Here is a 12891-nt window from a genome sequence, read left to right as displayed (position 1 = left end):
ACTTGAGGAGTAAAGGGACTTTGAAGTAGCACGGGCACTCTGAAGTGCCCGTAGCTACATGCCCCCTTCAAAGTTGGGAGCAGGTGTAGACACAACCAGATTTTTTTTTAATTGGCTATTCCTCCGCTGTTGATGTTTCCCAGTATCTCAGCTAGGGTGACACATATCTCATCACACAGAAGACAATCAGGGCATCTTGTCAGCTTCCCAGGAGGGCAGGAAACACTGTCAACAGAAGTCCATGCACTCTCCCGAGGACTGACACACTCCTTACACTTAGAGACTTACTCTGATTCCACTTCCACTGGCATAAATCAACCACAACTTCAACAATATTAGTGAAACTGCTTCTGAATAAATGTACAGCAAAGAAAACCTGAATCAGATCCAGCACTCATAGCTTTGTCCCTGGTTCTCCACTGCCTGGCGCCCTGCATACCTGCTTCCGTTTGTGCAAAAAGAACAACTGTCATTCTAATTTGGGACAGAGTTCTACAAAGATTGATTCAATATTAACAAAGAAAGCAAATACAGTCCTGGATTTTCCACTCATTCTCGGTAAACAGAGGTGACCTGATCTATAAACCTGAACTTCTTACTGCTATTTAGGGAAAAGCCAAGCTTCAAAGTATTGAACATCTGAGCTTTGTCTTTGCCATTTCATTCCTCTATAGAAATCCTCATATAAAGATGCTGTTTGAATAGGAAGGGAGATAACCAACAGACTAATCATGGATTTGTTATTAACCCTTTGGATAGTGGTATTTTCTCAACCACCATCCAAAGGAATGCTGAACAGCATATCTACGTCTACAGTTTCCAAAGAATTAATCCCACTAAATAATTCTTACCAAAACTCTCCATCATCTGATTGCTTATCCAGAGCTTGTTTTTGTTTGGGGTCAACATAACTCCATTCCGGAGCACTGCAGGCAAAACATAAATAGCAATAAGCATAGTACAGTAGAGCCCCAATTTATGCGGAGGTTGAGTTCTTACATGAAATTTGATTTATGCGGGGTTATGCAACTCAGAACAGCCAGGCTCTGGGCTGCCCGCCATTCACAGGAAGAGGGGAAACTGACCAGTGCTGCTACACTGGTTAGTTTCCCCGTTCCTGTCAGTGGTGAGAGCCAACAGTCAGGCTGCCATCCCTGGCAGGGTCTGGCAAACTGCTTCTGTCAGGGGTGGCAGCCTGATTCTCACCACCTCTGACAGGAGCAGGGAGGCTGCTGCCCTTGACAGAAGTGGGGAAACTGCTCCTGTCGGGGCAGTGAGACAGGCTACTGCCCCTGACAGAAGCCAGGAAACTGACCAGTGCAGTAGTACTGGTCAGTTTCCCTGCTCCTGTTTGTGGCGGGGAGCTGGAGCCTGGCTCCGGGCTGCCTGCCATGCACAAATCAGTTTCTCAGCTCCCCTGAGTGGCAGGCAACCCAGAACCAGGCACCAGCTCCCCATCACTCAGAGTCACATTCGTTCGATATATGGACACTTGAGTTGCACTTATCTCAGGGTTCTACTGTAGTTATATTTTACTTTATAACAATTTTATGGAGTTAGAATCTTTCTATAGTTACAGCTATTGTAAGTACTTACTTCCTTCCATCGCCAGATCCTTCACTCTTCCCAAGGGCAGTGTAAAATGCAGATTAACTCTATATACAGTTGGAAATTGTTTAGACAATATGGTCAAAGCATTGGGGTCCATATTTAACTATATTTGTAGCAAATGAACCTTACATTTAATCATAATTACAAGATGCGAGAATGTATGAACATTACAAGGACTAAGTCTATAGTGTTAAGAAAGGACTATCAGGAAATGTTTCTCAGTGTGAGATCTATTCTAATTTTTAATAGTCTCCCAAAGAGAATGGTGAAACCTCCAGTAGTTGGGACATTTTAAAAGAAGAATGGAGAAAGAGACTATACTGTGGGGAACAATTCTGCACTGGTCATGGAGAAGGACTAGGTGATTTAAAGCTTATTCCAGCTCTATCATTCTGATTCTGATCTTATCCCATCTAAATCTGGAATAACAACTGATCTGAATGTAGATGATCCACATTTAAACTGGTATAACTGAAGTCAGATTATAGCCCTGTAAGTTTGTATGAAGCACATTACTTTTAGGGAGAGCAAGCCAGGTTTGATAAAAAGAAAATTCTTGATAAAACTTTGCTCAAGTGGCACACAAGCAGAATGCTATTGTTTCAACCAGCCAGGAAAAGAAGCAGATATATCAAAATACTGCATGATAAATTATTTTCTAACCTGATCAAATCCAAGCAAATCTTAGAAATGTCGGGACCATTGCTCTTGTGATATTTCAAGCCCAGCTTCCAGACTAGAGAGGTTCAGGGTATTCAAACTTTGGGGTGCTTAGCTGAATCCACTCAGAGCATTTTGAGCTCTAGCAGTAGTCAAACATTGCCCTGTCTTAGGCCTTGCAGTCCCATACAGCAATTGGACCCTACTGCGTTTTCTAATCGTGAAATTGCCAGGGTGCTACACTAATATCTCAGCAACAATACAGGCATGAGGAGAGCCACCTTGCAGAATGACATGAATCTGATTTATTTGGCCTCATTCGTAGTGAGAAATACAGAGCACTTCCCACAAATTGAGAATCCTTCCAATAGTAAGAAGAAATCCTCCTGAGATCAGAACAGATCAATTGCCAGCATGGCTACTTTATTAATATTGATTTTTATTTCTGACAGGACGTCCGGGGTCTCCAGGTTTATGGATCTTGGGTAGCAGACAGAATAATGATGGCCGGGGCTCCGAAGGTGTGTCTGTGTGAGAAACGCCATGCTTCTACTTTGGAGCAAATTCACACAGAAACGTCATTGGAGTCCCAGCCAGGATTATTTCTGAGAAGCATTAATTGAGTTGGCACCTTTTCCAAATGTGCTGTGTGGCTCAATAATGGTAGACAGAACCAGTTCAATTTTTAAAAAACAATCGGACCACACAGTGATGACAGGGATGCCACAATCTACAATAACCTACTTATCACTCCAGGCTCCAGTCCACTCCACTTCACCCCAGGGATTTCTGATCCTGACCAGCTTCTCCAGGCGCCCACGGTAATTCACCTGTAGGATCCACAACAAGCAGAACCTGAGCACTTTGTTAATTTAATCATTATCATGTAGTATTTGCTTTTACATCTGGAGAAAAATACAATTTGTACTCTCATGGGATGGTCAGAGATTAAAAAAACACCAAACATCTCCCTCTCTCACCCTTTATTTCACTCTCCCCTTCATCACGAGCTGCAAAAATAGCCTTACTTACAGGCGCAGTGGTGAGTCATACAACATATGGGGAACATGCAAGGATAAGCATCAGCCACAACACAAGATCTGCCTTCTTCACAGCATGTGATATTTCAGAAAATAGTACAGATGCGTAATTGGTACCAAATTATTTAGCAGGACCATCACTGTACTCATGATAGCTTGTGGTATGGAGGGAAAGCTTGTGAAATGTAAAGTGTAAGTGACTTGATAATATAGTCTGTTAATACAGTGCAGGGGCAGGCTATGGTCATTTTCTGAGTTGGAATAAGGTCTCTGAGAGGCTATTTCCAGCAGGAGAGATTTCAAGCTAAGCAACTGTAACAGCCAGTCTGTCTCTGTGGCAACGAAAATATCAGCAACATTTTCGTATAGGTCAGACAAGGAGAGCCATCAGCAAGTTGTCATAGAGTGTAGTATCACAAACCCAAAATGATGTTCTGAGTTACTCTAGTAAATCATTCTGTGTGATGGCAAATACACAAGGGTTATCCATACTATGTAGGTCACGTTTCTCATAGGTGAGCCAATAGGTTTAGCCATTAAGTATGAATTTACCTCTTCTGCTCCAGTGAGAGAATAAGCATGTCCCTTTACCAGTTTCTTGCTTGTGACTGCCTCTGTTTCAGCTGCACTAGAGATCTAGGGAATAAGAATACTGTTATATATCGCACACGCATGGTTCTAAAGTTGCCAATATCTAAATGGTATAATAACGTTTTAAAGTAATACACTTGCCAATATCTAAATGGTAAAATAAAAATATGAAAACCCCAAACACACAAACTGTATTAAACAGAAATGGACCCAAACTCTACTGCTCAGCTTTGCTTCTCCAAAACCCCAGTTCCCAACACAGCTGAGAATTGAGGTGGGGGGGGATGAAACCTGGATTCACATCCAAATTTTCCCACCTTTTGATATTCAGGTCCAGTCTGTTATAGAGATAAGTTGCAGTTATAAACTCTTCTCTGAACTCACATCCAGAGCCCAGATCTATTGTTTTGGTCAGACTCCAGGAAGTCAATGCTAAATTGAGCCTTTGGTGAATACAAATATGCTGAGATTCAGATATGCAACACTGATCTTTTTAATGAGTAACTTCCAAAAAAATATGTTCAGACACAAGAAAAGAAGTTGAAAGTTGTAGGCTTCTTTTAACATTTCTTTAAACAGCAGAGGCTTCCAATCACAAAGTTCAGTGATTTACAGGATTGGGAAAGAGTGCCAACTCCAGGGTGTGTGTGGAGAAAAAGGTGAGTGTGGGTCTTAAATGACCTCATAAGAAAGCATGCTTAAAAGACAGAGAGCAAATGTAAGGCATTCTCAAAGAGTTTGTGTTTGTCTCTTTCTCCTCCTTTTGGTGTCTGGGGCTGTAGGCAGATGGCACTGGAATTCTAGCAGTAATAGCCTTTTAGAAGCTGGATGACCCAGACCAGGGGTGGCCAACCAATTAGACACTAACAGCCAGAATAGCTGTGGATAGAGTGCAAATAGCCACATAATATATATTTATTTTTATCTGTCTATAATATATAATCTACATATAGAGAAAGCAAGAGATATAAAATATGTAAATGGCTCAATGCCCTCCCCAGCCCCAGAGCTGGGCACCCCCAGCCCCTTCCCTTCCCCTGGCTCTAACCCGGTGCCTGGAACTCAGCAGAGCCACTGCCATGCACTTCTCCCACCAAGAGCTGGGGTGCATGTGAAGAGAGGAGGAAAGTACTCCTGGCACACGCTCTGAGCAGGAGCCACATTTCATTGCTCAAAGAGCCACATGCAGACAAATCACTTGTTTCTTCTCCAACATCAAAGGAATGTGGTCTGAGAGGAAATATAATGGAAACATAATGTGGGGGCAGATAGCTCAGCGGTTTGAGCTTTAGCCTGCTAAACCCTGGGTTGTGACCTCAGTCCTTGAGGAGGCCATTTAGAGGTCCGGGGCAAATAGATTAAAAAAAAAATCTGCCAGGAATGGTGCTTGGCCCTGCCAAGCAGGGAGGGGACTGGACTCAGTGAGGTCCCTTCCAGCTCTATGAGATGTGTATTTCCATATATATATAAGCATCTGCTGTGAGATGCTTACAGTAGAGTTAATTAAGCTTGGGGCAAACTGCTGCACCTCTGCAAGAGATTCATGCCATCCCCAGTACATGTGAGGTCGTGTCAAACATCAGGGCTAACTAGAAAGTCAGGGAGACAACATTAACCAAAAATTTCTCAAGATATTTGTGCAGATAATGGCACTGCATACCTCTCTAGCCCACTTAATCCAAGGATCACAATAGCCTGGAATTAATAAAACCTCACACAATTCCTGTGACACAGCAGTGCTAACCTGTGCCCGTTTTACAGATCAGTAAAACGAAGTGGTAATCAGAGGCATGGCCAGGAATAGAACCCAGAAATAATGTTTCTAGTGTCCAGCTCTAATTGTTAGGCTCTTTTCTGATTAAGAAGACATGATGGGGGCAGTTGCACATGTAGGATCTGCTCCAAGGCCCACTGGAATTAGTAGAAAGTCCCCACCGACTTTAATTCCTGCTAATGACCTGAACTTTCCTTACTACACAGATCAGCGTTCAGAAGGTGAAAGAGTAAAAAAATACTCTCAGCATCTCACATCAATGGAGCAGCCAAGCAGTGACCCAGCTTGCAAGGCCTTCTGAATGATCTGATATAGGTTGGGTGGTGCCTTCCTCAGATCATAAGACTCCGCAATGCCTCCAGTGAAATCCTCGAACCCTTCTATAGTGGAGCCTCCTGTGAGAGCCTCATAAGAGCCGTTTAATCTATGGTGAAGAAAACAAAAGAACAGAGGCTACTAAGGAGCATCCAGCCAGTTTACACATCCGCACACACACAAATCACATTTGCATTACAGACATAACCATGTAGAACCCAGTCTCTCTTACTGTACATGCAGGTGTTACTTGTATCAGTAATAAGTAAAACATATTGAGGAGGCTGGCAGGGAAACAAGAAAGGGCATGGAGAGAGGAAGAGACGGACACTAGGGAAGAATGCATTTGGGCTTTGTACCAGCACAGTTGAGATACCATGTTCCTCACACTTCTGATGGCTTCTCTCACAGTTAGCCCCACTTACTTCGCATAGGCCTTCTCCAGCAGGGCGCTCCAGAACTCATTGCCTTCCTCGGAGTGAAGGAAGAGCAGCTCCCCATTTTTGGTGGGCAGCCTGTCGTCAACAACAACATCCACCCACTCTCCAAACTGCCAGAACTAAGGAAAGAAAGAGAGATAGGGTCATTAGAGCTGTGATGCTAGTTACTTCCCTTCTAAAATCCGATTGCCCATCTCTTCATCACATTGCCCCATGTTTGATGGAACAAACTCCCACTTCCTGTTGGCCATTTATCTTCTCTTCTCCACCTTCACATCCTTCACGGACACCATTTTGAGGAAACAGTCCTACACAGGACTGCTACCTACTGATTTCTCCTCAGTCTCCCATATCTGGACTGTTGTGTTTTGTCTCATTTGTATTACATAATTTGGGACAGAAAGCTGTGCTGTTCTATGCTCTGCTTTTCTGTCAGGCTTTGGTACTTTCGCAAACACTATGTTAAGGTCTATTAATAAGTAATATTAATGTGGCCTTGGAAAGAACATTTAGAACATTCTCATCATGTAGTCCATGAAGTACTTTTGTTGTCCATAAAGAGCTGACTGACAGCTGGAATGCATTAGAGTCTAAATTTTCAAAAGCATTTTTGGATGCCCAATCTGACACACCCTGAAGAGGCCTCATTTTCAGAAAGTGCTGCACACCCATCTACAGAAACTATTATGCCCCCTTAAAAAGTACTCCAAGTTGGGGCACCCAAAATACTAGTCACTTTTGAAAATGTAGGCCAGCATACTGAGTTAATATTATTCCTCTGTGTGAACAACTGCTGCAGTTGCCACCAGGATCTTATATAGTCATAAAGGAGAGGTATGATGGACTACTTGACAAAGAATGGACTGGGGGAGGCAGGCAAATCCACAAGACAATCTCTCTGCTGAGATAAGATGGGGCCTACACTGTGAAAAAGTTGGGCAGGTATCTGGTCAAGAACATTCTGCTTTGCATCACAGGGGAGTTAATCTGAATTGACTTTTTTGCTATGTTTTGCACAGGACTGGGTTTATACTGGTGTAAGAGATGAAGTCTACCCCTCTAAGTATGTAAACCTGGATTTTGTTATAGTCTCCTCTGTTCTCCCTCTCCCTATCTCACTTGCACAATTTAATTGCTGAATAACTAACGTCATCAGAAATGAAACATACTACATTTACCAATATACTGGATCTTTCTTTTACTCCTCACACCTTGGTCATGTGTGATGGATTAGCAAGCGTTACCTGGAAATGAAAGATCCCAGCATAGTTCTTCTGGAAGCTCTGATCTTTGGGAACAATTCGATGTAAGATTTCTTGATCCAAGGTAAGAGATGCAATGGCTGCTAGGAGCCAACAGTCACCTGGGAACATGTGAGTTTCAAGATAGAAATGTGCATGAATACAATAGGGCCTTGCAGTATCCTCATTTCACTCCCCGCCACTCCTTGAAATACCCTTGAATAAAATGCCAAAGTAGAGTGCCCAGTGGGCTCCTCTTGAAAGTCTACTGCCTGGGTTGTTTTGTTTCTTTGCTTTTAAATATATTTACTTATTTTTCCGAGGGAGCAGCTGGGCAGATTCTGTCTTTTGCATTAACAACACAGCTAGGTCCAAATCTTGATTTAAATTCTGCCAAAGTTCCCAGGGCTGATGATGGTGGTGGATTTGATGTTCGAGTTTGTGTGTCTGTATTTCCCTGCAGCTGCTGGCCTACTCTGAGCCACGCATTGCTAGCTTGGAGGAGATTGGTGGAGCCGTGTTCCTGCTATAACAGTATCCACCACACAACAGACACTGTCCTTTGGTAGAGTTCTCCCTGTACGTGACAGCTGGAAATACCAGATTTGTGTTATGGGAGAGGCTGTTGCAACTACACTCATCCCTCGCTCTATGAGCACAACTGGTTCCCAACTTTCTGCTCATAGGCAAAAACTTGTAAGAGGGACACTAAATTCCCATTGGCATACACAGAAAAGTCTCTGATTGGTTCCTAGAGCTCGTGAAGGAGCGGCAGCAGGTGGTGCTGCTTTTGAAGGGTAAGTGAACCTTGGGTTGGGGGGTGGGTTGGGGAGGGTTAAAGGCCGAGGGCAGTTTGGAGCCATGAGCAGGAGGGAGGGTTAAAACCTGGTGACGGGTTGGGTCCATGGGGGGCTGGGTGGACAGCTGGGGGGATTAAGGCTGCAGTGGTTTGGGGTCTGGGGGCCAACAGGGGAGTTAAGGCAGTGGCAGTTTGGTTGCGCAGAGCTGGTGATGGGGGTGTCAGGCTGCGGGGCTGGTGGGGGGGTCATGCTGCTGCGGTTTGGGGCTGCGGGGCCGGAAGTGGGTGGTCAGGCTGCAGCAGGTGGGGTGTGCAGGTTGGTGGGGGGGGTCATGCTGCGGCAGGTTGGGTGTGCGGGCTGGTGGGGGGTTCAGGCTGCCATGGTTTGGGGCTGCAGGGCTGGCGGGGGGTCAGACTCGGAGGGTTCAGGCTGCCACAGTTGGGACCATGGGGCCAGTGGAGGGGGTCACACTGCAGTGGGTTGGGGCTGCGGGGCTGGCGGGGGGGTCAGATTGTGGCGGGTTGGGTGTGCGGGACTGGCAGGTGGGGGTCAGACTGTGGCAGGTTGGAGCTGTGGGGAGGGGATTAGGCTCATATTAGCAGGGGGAGTTCACTCATCTAGTGAACTAAGGTGAGTATATGTGTCCCTCATTTAAGCAAGTACTCGTAAGGAAAGTACTCGTTTAACGAGGGATGAGTGTACTGAAATAGAGCCTGCCATTGTGTACTGAAATAGAACCTGCCATTAACAATTGTGCGTCAGCAGCTGGAATTTGCTTAACCTCCAGGATAGCCACTTTGGAGAGTATTTACTATGCTAATGCTGAGTCTTACGCTAATAATTTAAGATCCTGTTCCACTAGGACAGTATGCATGAACAGAGTGAAGTCCCATGGGGAAGTCTCTGTGTCCTCCCATTTAGGCCAGTGTCAGCAATTCCAACACGCGTTCATTTCTGCTTCCTTCAAAAGAAGTTGTATCACCAAAACACGAGGGATCGGGCATGTTATTTCAGGTAGGAGGGCAAATTGGTGGAGTGAGGAAACTTCGATGTATCTTGTTTGTTCACATGGAGAGTATGAAGTCCTGGTTCTCTGAACACAGATGGAACCAAACAATAGTTTCCTTGCTCACAGCTCTAACCCTCTTTTAGCCAGCACCAGACTCCAGATCCGTCTTTCTAGGCTTTTCTCGGGGCTATGCATCAGGCTGGTCTAGACTGCATGGAGATTCATTCTCTCTCTGTATGTGTGATTTTCTGCTTCTCCCTTCCACCGCCCTGCACCCCCAAAAATCCCAGTGCCAGCAAATCTTCTTTTTTTTTAAGCAGTGCCATGTGCCTGTGCTTTCACTGGTTGACCACTATTCTTTCACGATGAAACTTAATGGTGTCTGTTATCTTAAGCGAAAGGTAGCAGTTACACCCACCAGCATGCATCATGAGCTCTAATCCAAACTATAGCTATATTTTAGCTAGGCAGTAAGGGCTGGTGTAGCCACCCACAGCTAACACAGAAGGAACTACGTTGCTTTTAAGTGGCACTGTTTGTTATTTCCATGCAAGTCTGTGTATATTCTTATTTCAGAATAGAAGTGTCCTATTTAAAATGAAAGTGGCATATCCATGCATAGCCTGGCACTGAAACAAACAAACAAGATGAATCAAAACCAACTGAGTTATTTTGGTACAGGTCTGTGGCTAGCTTCAAATACGGAATCATGATTCAACGCTGGTACTTCAGTCCTGCGCATCAGGCTCTTCTCACTCTGCCAGGCCCTGTAGACTCGACTGTGGCTCAGTGAAGGTGCCAGAGTCTGTGCTGAGTCAACGCATTTTCAGGATTGGGTCTAAATTACTTAGAGCAAAAATCTAGGCTCTCTTAGAATGTAAGATTTTGGGGTAGAGATAATTCCTGTTTGCACAGGGCCTACTCACTTGTGTCCCAGTCCATGACTGGGGTTGTTAAGCACTACTGCAATAAACAACAATATACTCTTAGTTATCAAAATACAACAAATGAAAATGGGAGCGATCTGGTTTTAAACAGGCTGACAAAGCCATTTTGCCAATCCTACCAGATGGGGATTTTCCCAGCTCTGCACGCATCCTGCCTCCGTTTCCCCTGCACTCAGGCTTCTCAGTAACTCTGCAAAGGCTAAGGACAATGTCCCTTCACTGGGTCTGGTTTATGAACATAAAATAAACTCAAAAGCTCTTCTCTCTCTCACCCTCCCAGCCCCCACCCATCTCACCGTGGCCTCTGCCCTCCCTCAGGTCTGTCCATCTTTGGGTTTTTACGTTGGAGCTTTTTGATCCGTTCCAGTCTGAGCTCAATCTCTCCCTTCAGCCTACCCTGGGACTGTTTAAGCACTCCCTGTTCTTCTCTGAGCATCTGCTCTTTCAGGTCTTCCTATGTGGAGTCTTCTCACAGCAGCTCTTCCTGGGCTTCTCTTCTGGTTCAGGCTCTCAGCCCTTCCTAGCTTGCGTGTTTTTTTTTTTCTTCTCCAGGCCCAAATCTTCCTTCCTGGTTAAGGGTCCCCTGCAGGACCCACCTGCTCACTTCTGCTCTTCTATAGGCTCTGCCCCAACTTCTCTTCTCTCTCTCTAGAGAGACTAGTTGCCCTCTATCCACAAGGACAAGGGCCAACACAGGACCTTTATTACTGGTCACAAATGAACCAAAAGGAATCCTGCTTGACTCTCGGACGCCAGGGTGAGTTTGTGATGCAGGCAATATGCAACAGTTTACTTGCAATATGAAAAAAATGAGCTGGAATTTGTGAGAAGAAATAAACATGAAATCCTACAATGTCATTTTTAGAGTTATTTTACTGTCTACACCCTAAATGTAAACTAAATTGTTCTTTCTTCAGAACTGCAAGGCACTAATTAATGTTGTCTGAGAGCTGTGCCCTCAGATTCCTGGTTTGCTAAAATTATCCCATTGAATGCTGAATCTGTGGTAACCCTGGAACTCTCATATTCCTGTATAATTATACAACATTTGCTCACCTGCTCAACGCTCATGGAGACTATAGAGGAAAATGCATAGAAATTTTTACTCAGCATCACACACGACAACATCTCTTTCACTAATACTAAAAGTGTCTAATCTTAAAAGAATTTAATTCTCTGGACAATTATCTACTCAACTAGAGATGGACCCAAATTGAAAACCCAAATTCGGTGAGGGAGGAAAGAAAGAAACTCCTCAAATTTAAAGTTTTTAAACTCAGATCTGAATTTTGCTGCTCAGGGGCATCTCTATATTCAACATTTCTTGTTATTTCAGCAATTCTAGCTACTGAATCCCAGGAAAGTGATTCTCTGCTCTCTAACCTTGTTTTTAGTTGCTTTGTAACACCTAGTAACCAAATATGCTTTATCACTTTCTTGGTATATTTTGTCTTTTGTTTTGTTAATAAATTACTTCTTTTTAAGGCCATGATTTGATTCCCGTGTTCTAAAGAAAGGTCTGTGTATATTCATCCCCGGACCAAACAGGAAAGCTGTCAGATTGCAGTTTAATTTTTAATCTTTGTTTCCAAATTCTCTCCTAAGGGAAGGGTAAAAGCTGGGGTTACCCCACAGAAAGACATCCCAAGTGTGTCTACCTGGGTTTCAAAGGGAGCAGTGTTCTCACCTGGGTGGTGGCAGCTACCTCCCACGGTCAGAGAATCTGTAACCTTGGGAAGTGTTTTAAGTAGAGCTTATGGAGGAAAGGTATTTTTAAGGTCTTTTAAAGGCTCCCACCTACTGCACTCGGATTGTCAAAGTGGGGATGAGCTCTGACAGATGTCCAACATAGAAATAAGCTTTTAGGTTCTTCAAAGATGACCCCTCAGCTTCAGATCCCCTGATCCCCAGAACGCATTGATATGTGATAGAGAAGCTATCAGAAATGCTACAGCCTATGGACATGGTCTTTAAGAGGGATATAAATAGCACCCTACCAATTCAGAGACATACAAAACACCTCGCAGACTATGAAATCTGGTTCTTTCCATGAAATCTTACTTTTTGTGTGCTTTTACCTGATACAATAGAGACTTAATGGGGGCAGACCAGCGGGTCTCCGACTGGAAGTCCTGACCCAAAAGAGAGTTGCAAGGAGCTTAAAAGGTTATTTTAGGAGTATCACGTTATTGGCAACCTTAATTCTGCATTCATGCTGTCTTCAGAGCTGGGGAACTGGAGAGCAGTGGCTGTAATGATGGCTGTGTGTCCAAGTGAATGTCCTTGGCCCATGGCAGTCGCCCCCTCTAGGCGGCATGGGCCAACACAGATCGCCCATCCATGTCCAGCCGACCCTGGGGCCTTGTCCTCTTTAAGGGACGGCTGGAGGCAAGCAAACAGTTTGGAAGCCCAGCCCTCAGTTCAGGGCAGGGCTGCAGGTATGCTGCTATCCACCAAACAGGG

General features: G+C 44.5%; 1 protein-coding gene across 1 annotated transcript in view; it reads right to left on the bottom strand.

The window, feature by feature from the left end:
• Nucleotides 1-12891, bottom strand: part of LOC142011070 (calpain-8-like) — a 45358-nt gene that overhangs the window by 22035 nt on the left and 10432 nt on the right. Inside the window, exons 3-8 of the mRNA XM_074989908.1 lie at nt 7676-7794; nt 6417-6550; nt 5932-6100; nt 3864-3947; nt 3016-3101; nt 852-926 (exon numbers count right to left, since the gene is read on the bottom strand). Of these exons, the coding sequence (XP_074846009.1) occupies nt 852-926; nt 3016-3101; nt 3864-3947; nt 5932-6100; nt 6417-6550; nt 7676-7794 (667 nt within the window). The remainder of the gene's footprint in view (nt 1-851; nt 927-3015; nt 3102-3863; nt 3948-5931; nt 6101-6416; nt 6551-7675; nt 7795-12891) is intronic.

The sequence above is a fragment of the Carettochelys insculpta genome, chromosome 3 (assembly GCF_033958435.1).
Source record: "Carettochelys insculpta isolate YL-2023 chromosome 3, ASM3395843v1, whole genome shotgun sequence".
NCBI lineage: Eukaryota > Metazoa > Chordata > Testudines > Carettochelyidae > Carettochelys > Carettochelys insculpta.
This window is presented reverse-complemented; position numbering and strand designations above follow the sequence as displayed.